Genomic DNA, 12,500 nt, shown 5'->3' with positions numbered 1-12,500 from the left:
ACAGGAGAGAAAGTGATACTTTGACCCTCAAGAAAAATTATATGCACTTTGGTAAAAACCTCCCTCAAGGCGGGAGCACCGAGCGGCAGCGTGACCTTGTTCGCAGTGACTGGTGACGGGCCGCCAGTGTTCAGCGGGCACAGCGCTCACAGCCTCTTGACCACCCATAACACCTTGTTTATCAGAAGCAGGATTAATTATTTATTATTGTAAGTTGCACTTTGAGAGCATTAGAAAGCCTCAGTTTAGAATACTTGATATTGTGTTGGCCAGTGAAGCGCATTCTGATCCCAGTGAGCGTCGGGCTGCTGGCGGCGGCGCGGGCGGTCACTGCGTCTATAGTGAGGCAGTGTCTGTCTCCCGAGGCGACGAGGCTGCACGTCAGGGACCCGCCTGGCCCATGGAGGGGTCGACTCTCTATTAGGTGTAAAGAAGTAAGTCAACATAGTGTGTTGAATCTCTCCATTACAAACTGTTGACATCGGGGCACACCGAAAGGAGGGGGGGGGATGACGGCCGTAATAGTGACACTAGCAGCTTCAGTGAAGCGATCGAGGTCTGACCAGGTCATTCCAGGTAAGAGGTGGCAGGCATAGGTGTGACAGTGGTTGGCGTGGCAAGGCGTGGCCAGGACAGCGCCCAATGGGTGTAGTGCGTCTCACAGCCTTGCTTCACAAATATGGGTCAGCTGCGTGCTGTCACCCGAGGCACTTGACACCTGAGCCGCCAGCACTTACCACCCGTCACGGGGCTGGATGGCCGCAGATCCGAGTTACAGTGCTATGGCCAGTGTCAGGGAACCGTGATGTAGTGTGAAAGTAGAGTGAAGGCAATCATTAGTATAACTAGTTGCCGTCTTTGGTGCACATTCACCTTGATAAATATTGACAATGCACAATATTGCTCGGTGAAGAAATTATCTTCCTCTTTAGGTTTACCCGTGAATTTTATCCCTCAGGTAGGTGAGGTCTGAGGTGACTGAATCAGTGGTGGTCCAAACATTCTCATATATTGACAAGAAGGTTCAATGTTTTAAGGACATTGTTTATAGTCCTCTCAGTGCATGTGGAAGTGCATTGACCAAACGTTGGCACCTTGGTGACAGGACAGTGAACTAAGTGAAGGACGGCCAAAAATAATTCCAGCATTGATAGTCATCTTGGTCAGTTTGGTAACATTAGCTTCTATACACGATGAGTTGCCTGTTAAGGTTTCAGCCTGTGGTGATGGCTTTCCATGGTCACTTTATCACGCCTAGAGATAAATTTTTTCAGTGTTTCTGTGGTGCTTCTGAAGGGGCATTTTATGTGAAGGATTATCTTTGTAAGTGAAATCATGTATGTTCTCATAATTATCTTTTTGAGAGCAGCATTGTGAGCAAACTTAATTTTTTTTGTCTGTTTACTTATTTATTTTTTACTAGATTTTGTGTTGTTGGGTAGACTTCATAACATATGTATTCTGTGTCATATTCATATGTTACATATGTAAAGTACTTAGTACATAACACCACCCAGATATGTATATTATTCTCATGAAGTCTTAGGTAGGATTATGAATCCAAGCTAATCTCTAATCAGGTGACTTCATTCCTCCAGATATCAGTAGAAAAATAAGTAATCTAACCACATTCATAACTACTGAGAAGAGTCTCTATTTTTCTTAACAAGACCATTAGCCAAAAATAAACTATACCAACTAATCTTCAAATGTGGCATTTGATGAACAAGTAACAAATGTAAGTCAAGCACCTTGACTGAAAAAAAAAAAAAAATGCCCTTTTTAATGCTACTCTTTCACTAGCTACACGTCTTCTGAGGATTTGCTATTTTTTCCAAGGAGTTAGGTAAGAAGTGTCAGAGTACTTGTTTTTAATTTGATGTGTGGATAGGTATTCCTTGAGAAGCAATGATATAACAGTGATGGGATATGTTGTGGCAGGAGTGAAGCAACAGCATGGCCTCAAGCTCGGTCAGCCAGGAGGACGTTGACCTGGACTTTGAGACATCGTCACGCAGGTCTCGCATCCGCACAGCCCGAGCCAGAAACATCAACCCACCCTCCCGCCCAGGTAAGTCTTTGATCATGTTTACTTTTGAATGACTGGAGTAGGAAAAATATAATCCAGTATTGTTATTCTAGCAGTGGTAAAACAGTTCTGCTGTTAGGTTGTGATGCAGATATAGTGACCAGGAGTACAAAGGCCAAAAAAATTATCTTGGGATCTGTTCATCATCACAGTCCTGACATATGAGGCACTGTTCTTTCAGTCCCCTGGTCAGGGGATTAAGTTCTTAGCTTTGACCTCTCATGGCTGAATTTATCCTGCCTTTAGAGCAATCTCTTAGTGTTTCTATGGAGTGTCCAAGCATGATGTTGGTTGCAGCAATAAAGATCCCCATTAAAGTAATGTACAGGGTATCCTGTGAGGAAAGTCACATACTCACAGAAACAAAAAAACTAAATCCTTCTAAGCCAGAAATATTTTATGATCAAATGCTTTCAACACCATGGTTTTAAAGTTACAGGACATTTAAATATGAATTTACTAGGAGCTATCAATAGGAAGAGAGGAAGGGCTGCAGTGGTGGCATTGTAATCTTGAGGGTGTTACTTGATTGCACATCAAGATTTTTGTAAATGAATATAAGGTAAAATAAAATTCAGTAACATGGTGTATTGTTGTAGCAGTTAATAGGTAATACATAACAAACTCCATATGCCAACAGCAATCAGCTGAACATTGTGAGATGAGACTATGGAGCCACTTGATATATATATATATATATATATATATATATATATATATATATATATATATATATATATATATATATATATATATATATATATATATATATATAATTTTTTTGTAAGAGGGTCACCAGCCAAAGAAAAGAAAAAAAGAAAAAATCCCACTGAGGTGCTACTCCCAAAAGAGATGTCAAGTGAATCATTAAAAATTGAAGGGTAAGTGTCTTGAAACCTCCCTCTTGAAATAATTTGTCATAAGAAGGAGATACAGAAGTGGGCTGGGAGTTCCAAAGTTTACCAGAAATGAATGATTGAGAACACTGATTAACTCTTGCATTAGGGAGGTGGAGAGAATAGGGATGAGAGAAAGAAGAAAGTCTTATGCAATGAGGCTGTGAAGGAGGGGAGGCATGCAGTTAGCAAGGTCAGAAAAGCAGTTAGCATGAAAACAGCAGTTGAAGATAGCAAGAGATGCAACATTGCAGCAATGAGAAAAAGGCTGAAGATAGTCAGCTAGAGGAGAGGAGATGATAAGACAAAAAGCTTTTGGTTCCACCCTGTCTAAAAGAGCAGTATGAGTGGAACTGCTTCCCCCCCCATACATGTGAAGCATTTTCTTTTTCTTTTTTTATGTAGGAAGGACACTGGCCAAGGGCAACAAAAATCCAATAAAAAAAATGCCCACTGAAATGCCAGTCCCATAAAAGGATCAAAGCAGTAGTCAAAAATTGCTGAATAAGTGTCTTGAAACCTCCCTCTTGAAGGAATTCAAGTCATAGGAAGGTGGAAATACAGAAGCAGGCAGGGAGTTCCAGAGTTTACCAGAGAAAGGAATGAATGATTGAGAATACTGGTTAACTCTTGCGTTAGAGAGGTGGACAGAATAGGGGTGAGAGAAAGAAGAAAGTCTTGTGCAGTGAGGCTGTGGGAGGAGAGGAGGCATGCAGTTAGCAAGATCAGAAGAGCAGTTAGCATGAAAATAGCAGTAGAAGACAGCTAGAGATGCAATATGGCAGTGGTGAGAGAGTCTGAAGACAGTCAGTTAGAGGAGAGGAGTTGATGAGACGAAAAGCTTTTGATTCCACCCTGTCTAGAAGAGCATTATGAGTGGAACCCCCCCCAGACTTGTGAAGCATACTCCATACATGGACGGATAAGGCCCTTGTACAGAGTTAGCAGCTGGGGGGGTGAGAAAAACTGGCGGAGACGCCTCAGAACGCCTAACTTCATAGAAGCTGTTTTAGCTAGAGATGAGATGTGAAGTTTCCAGTTCAGATTATAAGTAAAGGACAGACCGAGGATGTTCAGTGTAGAAGAGGGGGATAGTTGAGTGTCATTGAAGAAGAGGGGATAGTTGTCTGGAAGGTTGTGTTGAGTTGAAAGATGGAGGAATTGAGTTTTTGAGGCATTGAACAATACCAAGTTTGCTCTGCCCCAATCAGAAATTTTAGAAAGATCAGAAGTCAAGCATTGTGTGGCTTCCCTGTGTGAAATGTTTACCTCCTGAAGGGTTGGATGTCTATGTAAAGACGTGGAAAGGTGCAGGGTGGTATCATCAGCATAGGAGTGGATAGGACAAGAAGTTCGGTTTTGAAGATCATTAATGAATAATAAGAAGAGAGTGGGTAACAGGACAGAACCCTGAGGAACACCACTGTTAATAGATTTAGGAGAAGAGTAGTGACCGTCTACCACAGCAGCAATAGAATGGTCAGAAAGGAAACTTGAGTTGAAGTTACAGAGAGAAGGATAGAAGCCGTAGGAGGGTAGTTCGGAAATCAAAGCTTTGTGCCAGACTCTATCAAAAGCTTTTGATATGTCCAAGGCAACAACAAAAGTTTCACCAAAATCTCTAAAAGAGGATGACCAAGACTCAGTAAGGAAAGCCAGAAGATGACCAGCAGAGCAGCCTTGACAGAACCCATACTGGCAATCAGATAGAAGGTTGTGAAGTGATAGATATTTAAGAATCTTCCTGTTGAGGATAGATTCAAAAACTTTAGATAGGCAGGAAATTAAAGCAATTGGACGGTAGTTTGAGGGATTAGAACGGTCACCCTTTTTAGGAACAGGTTGAATGTAGGCAAACTTCCAGCAAGAAGGAAAGGTAGATGTTGACAGACAGAGCTGAAAGAGTTTGACTAGGCAAGGTGCAAGCACGGAGGCACAGTTTCGGAGAACATTAGGAGGGACCCCATCAGGTCCATAAGCCTTCCGAGGGTTTAGGCCAGCAAGGACATGGAAAACATCGTTGCGAAGAATTTTAATAGGTGGCATGAAGTAGTCAGAGGGTGGAGGAGAGGGAGGAACAAGCCCAGAATCGTAAAAGGTAGTGTTTATAGCAAAGGTTTGAGTGAAGAGTTCAGCTTTAGAAATAGATGTGATAGCAGTGGTGCTATCTGGTTGAAATAGGGGAGGGAAAGAAGAAGAAGCTATTGGAGATATTTTTTGGCTAGATGCCAGAAGTCATGAGGGGAGTTAGATCTTGAAAGGTTTTGACACTTTCTGTTAATGAAGGAGTTTTTGGCTTGTTGGAGAACAGATTTGGCATGGTTCCGAGCAGAAATATAAAGTGCATGAGATTCTGGTGATGGAAGGCTTAAGTACCTTTTGTGGACCAGCTCTCTATCATGTATAGCACGAGAACAAGCTGTGTTAAACCAAGGTTTAGAAGGTTTAGGACGAGAAAAAGAGTGAGGAATGTACGCCTCCATGCCAGACACTATCACCTCTGTTATGTGCTCATCACACAAAGACGGGTCTCTGATACGGAAGCAGTAGTCATTCCAAGGAAAATCAGCAAAAAACCTCCTCTGGTCCCCCAACTAGCAGAGGCAAAACACCAGAGTCACCTTCGCTTATGGGGATCCTGAGGAGGGATTGGAGTGATAGGACAAGATAAAGATATGAGATTGTGATCGGAGGAGCCCAACGGAGAAGAAAGGGTGACAGCATAAGCAGAAGGATTAGAGGTCAGGAAAAGGTCAAGAATGTTGGGCGTATCTCCAAGACGGTCAGGAATACAAGTAGGGTGTTGCACCAATTGCTCTAGGTCATGGAGGATAGCAAAGTTGTAGGCTAGTTCACCAGGATGGTCAGTGAAGGGAGAGGAAAGCCAAAGCTGGTGGTGAACATTGAAGTCTCCAAGAATGGAGATCTCTGCAAAAGGGAAGAGGGTCAGAATGTGCTCCACTTTGGAAGTTAAGTAGTCAAAGAATTTCTTATAGTCAGAGGAGTTAGGTGAGAGGTATACAGCACAGATAAATTTAGTTTCAGAGTGACTCTATAGTCGTAGCCAGATGGTGGAAAACTTGGAAAATTCAAGAGCGTGGGCACAAGAGCAGGTTAAGTCATTGTGCACATAAATGCAGCATCCAGCTTTGGATTGAAAATGAGGATAGAGAAAGTAGGAAAAGGGGCTACTGTCAGTTGCCTCAGACACCTGAGTTTCAGTGAGGAAAAGAAGATGAGGTTTAGAAGAGGAGAGGTGGTGTTCTACAGATTGAAAATTAGATCTTAGATCGCGAATGTTGCAGAAGTTAATGAAGAAAAATTTGAGGGGGGTGTCAAGACACTTAGGGTCGTCAACAGAAAGGCAGTCCGACCTGGGGACCTTTATGGTCCCCTCCCCAGATGGGGACTCCGAGGCTGGTGTAGGAGTCGCCATGATGATTTTGAAATTTTTGAGTGAAGGGTGTGTGTGTTATTAGGTGCTTGTAGTTTTGTGTGGAGGAGGAGAGTTGTCTTTAGAGGGCAGGCTGTGACTGCCCCCTTGTGTTGTGAGACACAAAGGGAAATGTTCAGTGAGGTCACAGCTGGGTTTAATGATAAGTTCATTAATGGATACATGGATGGATCATATTTTTCAAGGCCCCTGTACAGAGCTAGCAGCTGGGGTGCTGAGAAAAACTGGCAGAGACAACTTAGAACACCTAACTCCATAGAAGCTGTTTAAGCTAGAGATGAGATGTGAAGTTTCCAGTATAAATTATAAGTACATGACAGACTGAGGAATATACTATTTTCAACTTAGAATGATGTGATCTTTAATTTCTAGGAGTATGTGACTTTCCTCACACCATGTTTATGTTATAATGATATAATGTACAAAAATATCTATGTTTGGGTGGGAATTGCTCCATGCTCTTTCTGAAGAAGCTCAGTCTTAAAAAATAGAAAAGGGAGTCTAATGTGTTCAAGGTTTAGGGGTAACTGAAACACTAGAAACTGATCTAAATGGAGGGAAGAATCTGTGTTGTGACAGGGAATACAAAGACTCCAAAAATTATCATGTGACCTGATGACAATTATGGTTCCAACATTTAAGGCACTCTACTTTCATTCTCCTGGTCAGGGGTTCAGTTTCCTTGCTCTGGCTTACCATGATCAGTTATTACATTGATGTGAGCAATGCCATTTTAAATGCATTGGGTCATAACTCAAGAATTAATGAAATTTTCAATTCATCTTTATGAAAAATAACTTAAATAGCTATACATTGAAACAATTTTATGGTAAATGACATCACTTTAATATACATTGATTATGAGAAATAACTTAAATAGCTATACAATGAAACAATTTTATGGTAAATGACATCACTTTAATATACATTGATCATATTTTTCAAGCCTTATAAACTTTTAGGTACCTCAGCTTTTATTTAATGTATACTGGTAACTCTATCTGTGGTATTTTACAAATGAATATGTATTGTGCATGTATATTCTTATTTCACATGTACAGGGTAATCCTTCTATTTAAAATAAATATTTTTTTCTATAATTAGTGTATTAAATACAGATTAGTTGTACTTACATAATTAAATAAGTTCAGCTGCATGGGTTTGTTATGATAGGGTGAAAACTTGAGATTAATGTACACAGATGCCAAAGTAACCTGCAAGATGTTATCAGTGGCAGCAAACTTATGACTCATCCCATCCAGTGAAGCAGCCTACTACTTGGTTGTGTAGGGGTGCCAACTTTTATTATATGATGTGTTACTAACTATGAAAGTATAGATTATTAAATTTGTCAGTGGGCAGGTTATGGAATAGAGTAAATGTAGTGGAGTGCATTTTTAGGTGTTATTAAGCTGTTGAAAACACAAATTTTTATGTTGGATATGGCTGTGTTGTTGAGCTGTAGTCTTTGGGGATTCTTGTTAGAGCTCCTGGATGAGCTTGTTTGCCTTCATTCTACTCTCATCAGAATGAGTTGCATCCCTTCTCTGGCAAGCACAGTCCAAAGAAGAGATTAATTATCACTATTGAACAAAGGGACTGGTGTCTGTATTTTCATTCTTCTTAGGGATGCAAGATATGATATTTTGGTTTCTCTCTGTAGAGGATGGTTTTAGCCTGGTATATGGAAAGTGGATAAAATAAAATAAAATAAATAAATAAATAAATAAATAAACAAAAACAAAGGATGTTTTTAGCACTTGGCAACTTCTTGCATTCACTTTATCTCCCTTATCTTAGGTATGCATGTTTTATATCTACTTCACTAGCCACTCTGGCCCTGGTGATTTGTCTGAAAAGTTAGCATACCTGCATCATGGAGTTTCTGCAGGAAATCTGTATGTACTATTGAAAAGTATCACTTTCTCCTGTATTTTGTCACATTAATGATAATTTTACCTCCTTTCAAGTGCCACAATTATTATTAACCTAAGTATTATGACAAAACTAGTTAAATGTATTCTTCCTAATTCGCAGCAAATATCCTTATCCACATAACACTGATCTGCATATCTCATTCCATCTTGCCATATAACCCCATGATTCTTTCTTCTTGAGTAATGTGCCTCCACACATTTTATTTTTAGCAAGTATCTATTAAGTATTGGGACACATATCCCTTTGTTATTTACTGTCTTTTACTATCCACAGTGGTCTACCACCACTGCATTCTTGTAATATGGAAAGTTTTAGGTGCTTTTCTAAATGGCTGCAATGTTTATGCCAAGGAGGGCAAGGCATGGCTCTCATGCCCTTGAAAATGGAAAGCTTGAAAGTGCAATATGGAATACACACTAAAGGAGAACTCTTGGCAGGTGAAGCTGATGAAGAAGGTGAGGCCAGTGAGAGGGAGACTGGCACTGGAGGTCTTTTCCCTGGGTCCCAGGACCACGACGCAAGCCCCAAGCCAGCCACCAGGCTTAAGGAGAAGAGGATGAACAGGTAACACAAGGCTCATATAGCATGGAGGTCACTGATGACTTTTTTATGAAGTAGGTGTGATCGGCAGTCATGTATTACTTTCAGTACCACCATTTAATTGGATATATCAAGAAATAAAGTAATATCTATTGCAAAATAGCACCTGTTTCCTTATATTTGACATAAGCTATGTGAACAAGTAGGTTTCCTTTGATATAGCTTCCCTTGTTCTTATTCTTCACACCTGTCATTCACAAGAATCGAGAAAAAAAATACTGTTACTTAAGGGAAAAATAAGTGCTACATCTCCCACCTGCTGTTCTGTGGACTGTGTTTATATGACCAAGCTACATTGTCTAAAGACATCCCTTTATAGAATAATTGTTAAATAATTTCTTGTGAATTTTTTTCATATTTAACTCAATGATGAATGTAGGAAATAATGGAAAATAAGTTAATTTATATGTTAGGAATCCTACTCATTCAAATAGGCCATGTTTATTCTATGGAGATAGTTGCCTCACTGCAAGTGTAATTTTTTTTCTCAGTAATATTTCTCAGTAAATGGTATGTGCAGTATTATCAACTACTTTGATTATAATACATCCAGTTCTCAACATTCTCAGGGTATAAGTAACAGAGGCATCCATTAATGTTGAAAGTCTGTGAATAATTGGTGTGCCCTTGTAAGAAATTCCTAAATCTTCTCACAGAGGTGTGCCCCTTAAAAAAACATTTCTGACCTCCTATTCCCATGTTTAAGTAAGGGAAAGTTTTCTGTACATGTATATACAAACATTATTTAATAATTAATAAAATAAAGTAAAATAATGATGAATATTGTAGTGTGGCCCCTTGCTCTATCCTCCCTACTCATAATCACCAACACAACTGCCAATGTTGCAGCACCACTTTTGTCACCACCACATTCTCTACCCTTCCACCTCCCTTCCGTTATCTTATTTAACAACTCAACCTTCTCTTGAGTCAGTACCTTCTGTGCACACTTAGGGGTGTCTCCAGCAGGTGCCTTGGTAGGTTTCTTAGGGGCCTTGGTGAAAATATGATGCTGTTTTTAATATGAAGGTGTCACAGTGTGTGAGAATTATTGAGAGGGATAGCTGGACAACAGTGGGAAATGTACACAACTGGTCACCAAAAGACACTTGATTGACAACACTATGGGGCAGTGGAGGGAATATGAGTTGAGGAAGAGTGAAAACACTATGGGGCAGTGGAGGGAATGTGAGTTGGTGTGGAGGATAGCATGTTTGTGTGTGTGTTTGAGTGTGCAAGGCATGTTGAGCTGTGTGTGAGATTTTAATAGGTGGCAGGCTGTGAGAAATCAGATCTGCATACATTTTCCTTCTGGTGCCAGTCCATGAATGAACAAATCCTTGAATGTTGAAGCCACAAATAATGAGGGCTGTCTGTGCTGAGTATGTCTTCATGCTTTGTGTAGTCGATTATTTTTTATCATATATATTTATTTAACTTCATATTCTTAATTGTAATGTTCAGCCAATTAGATGGAAAGAATAGATCATTCATGGTGCAGGGGCAGAATTTTTCTGCTCAAAATTACTAAAAAGAGAGATTATATTCTCACAGTTTTAACTTACTTTATTATTTTGATAAAAAATCCTCAAACTCTCAGCAATCCATATAAAATTTCCACTTATATTAAATGTAATTTTATTGCTAGGCCCAACCACACTAACAAGGGGAAACAGCAACGTGACAGACGAAAACTGCGAGAGAAGAGACGTAGTACTGGTGTGGTCCACCTTCCTTCCACTGAGGTGAGCATAATTATAGGGATTTACTGATACTAATATTTTTGCTAGTGCTACAAGTTATGGTCAGGTGTGCAAAAAAGGTGTGTGACATGAGAAGAGTGAGAAATGGAGTGAGGAATTATGATTGATGGAGTAAAAAAGTATATCTGTGGTTGAAAAAAAGGCATTCATAGGAAGTGTGGCTGCAGAAGAAGGATAAGCTGCCATGTAAGAGAGACAAAGAGAAGAGAAAGGCCAATGGCAGCCATTTCATCGTAAAATTTTTTTATGTCTTATTCTTGGTGTGGGAGGTCCTTGTTATTGACCACAGGGTATCTTTTGTACTGACACTTGAGTTCAGTTGCTATTCATTCATTTGTAATTCTGAAATGTTTTGCATTCTTTCAAAACTGATCTTTGAAGGTGTTGGATATGTTACATTATTCCAAATACAGACTTATTCTCATTAGAGGTGCTCTGTTTACCTGAGCAAAATCCTGACCATTCTTCTTGTGGTGAGTCTAGACACAAATAGCTGTTGTGTGAGGCAACTGCTGGTGTGAAAACTACTGACTTTGGATGTGCTTCCAAACAGCTATTTAGTACCACATATAATATAATTACAGCATGAATTCCTGTCATCTAGTCTTGCTGTAACCTCAGTGTCTCCCAACTATACTTATTAATGTGGTTAGCTGCTGCCTTTTAGGACCCTGACATAGGCTTTCAAAGTGACAGGTGTCAAATTAATTGCTAGGTTAATTATTCAAATTCCTTATGAAATTATTTACAACATTTTATCTCAGTCTACTGGAGGGAGCACTGGTGAAGATGAAGAGCTTCTGTCCATGACAGCTGAGACCCGACGCAACACTCATTACAACGAACATCCAGAGAAGGAAAAGGCTACTCCCAGCTCAGGGGACTACCACCATCACCATCATCATCATCACCACCACCACCATCACCACTCAGCAAATCAAGGCTCTACACCAATGGCTGATCACAAGCACAAGAAATTCACAAGTCACAGAAACAAAAGGTCAGTCTTAGTTTTATCATTAACTTTAATTCGTTGTCTTACATTTCATCCTTTAGAGGATTTGCTTGTACTGCCATAGCTCACAAGTTTACATCAAATAAATATATGCTTTAACATAGATGCTGTGTGAGAGAAAGGCCTGATCTTGTATAGTGGGAAAAGTGGTAATCTTTGAGAGAAAAGGTGAATGAGAGGATTCAAGTACACAAATATGGATTGTGTGGGTAATAACAAGGGAGAGTCTTCTATTGTAACTGTCACCTTGAAGTCTCAAATAGCAAATATGAAAAGGTAGATTTTGTTTCATTTGTGGAAAAGAAACTGAGCATTAACAGAATTGATTAATCTGTAAATTTTTATGTGCTTTTTGTGTTTTTATACAATTAGCAAGGATCTATTTGATACTATTTAGCTTATTGGACAGTGTATCTATTTATTTATTCACATATTTTATCTGATTTACTATTATGTTAACATCTCTTATATTGGGTTTTAGCCCAAGTGACCTTGAAGCTGATGATGAGGATAACCAAGATTATGACTCCCTGACTATGAGTGACTCCACCTTGTCCCTAGTGCAGCCCGCCTCATCAGCCATCACCACTACACATGCTACCACCACACATGCTACCACCACACATGCTACCACCACACATGCTACCACCACACATGCTACCACCACTCTTCAGGCTACACGTCCCCCTGCCAATGGCCGGCCTGCAACACCTACTTCAGAGAGTGTTGATGAAGTAAGTTCTGA

At 39.9% G+C, this 12,500-nt stretch overlaps 1 protein-coding gene and 1 long non-coding RNA gene across 6 annotated transcripts in view; one reads left to right on the top strand and one right to left on the bottom strand.

The window, feature by feature from the left end:
- The window catches only part of LOC135104437 (uncharacterized), an 11,195-nt gene extending 3,084 nt beyond the window's left edge, over positions 1-8,111 (bottom strand). Inside the window, exon 1 of the long non-coding RNA XR_010270446.1 lies at positions 7,573-8,111. This is a non-coding gene — a long non-coding RNA (uncharacterized LOC135104437). The remainder of the gene's footprint in view (positions 1-7,572) is intronic.
- Positions 141-12,500, top strand: part of LOC135104436 (lateral signaling target protein 2 homolog) — a 15,534-nt gene continuing 3,174 nt past the window's right edge. Inside the window, exons 1-6 of one of the 5 annotated variants that reach the window (XM_064011863.1) lie at positions 141-434; positions 1,942-2,071; positions 8,815-8,941; positions 10,626-10,722; positions 11,505-11,740; positions 12,237-12,489. In XM_064011863.1, coding sequence (XP_063867933.1) covers positions 1,957-2,071; positions 8,815-8,941; positions 10,626-10,722; positions 11,505-11,740; positions 12,237-12,489 — 828 coding nt within the window. In that variant the 5' untranslated portion in view covers positions 141-434; positions 1,942-1,956. Of the gene's footprint in view, positions 435-775; positions 959-1,941; positions 2,072-8,245; positions 8,338-8,814; positions 8,942-10,625; positions 10,723-11,504; positions 11,741-12,236; positions 12,490-12,500 lie in introns of those variants that run through there. The other 4 variants (XM_064011865.1, XR_010270445.1, XM_064011864.1 and 1 more) reach the window with 4 other exon arrangements.

The sequence above is a fragment of the Scylla paramamosain genome, chromosome 10, assembly GCF_035594125.1.
Source record: "Scylla paramamosain isolate STU-SP2022 chromosome 10, ASM3559412v1, whole genome shotgun sequence".
In the NCBI taxonomy this organism is placed as follows: Eukaryota; Metazoa; Arthropoda; class Malacostraca; order Decapoda; family Portunidae; genus Scylla; species Scylla paramamosain.
This window is presented reverse-complemented; position numbering and strand designations above follow the sequence as displayed.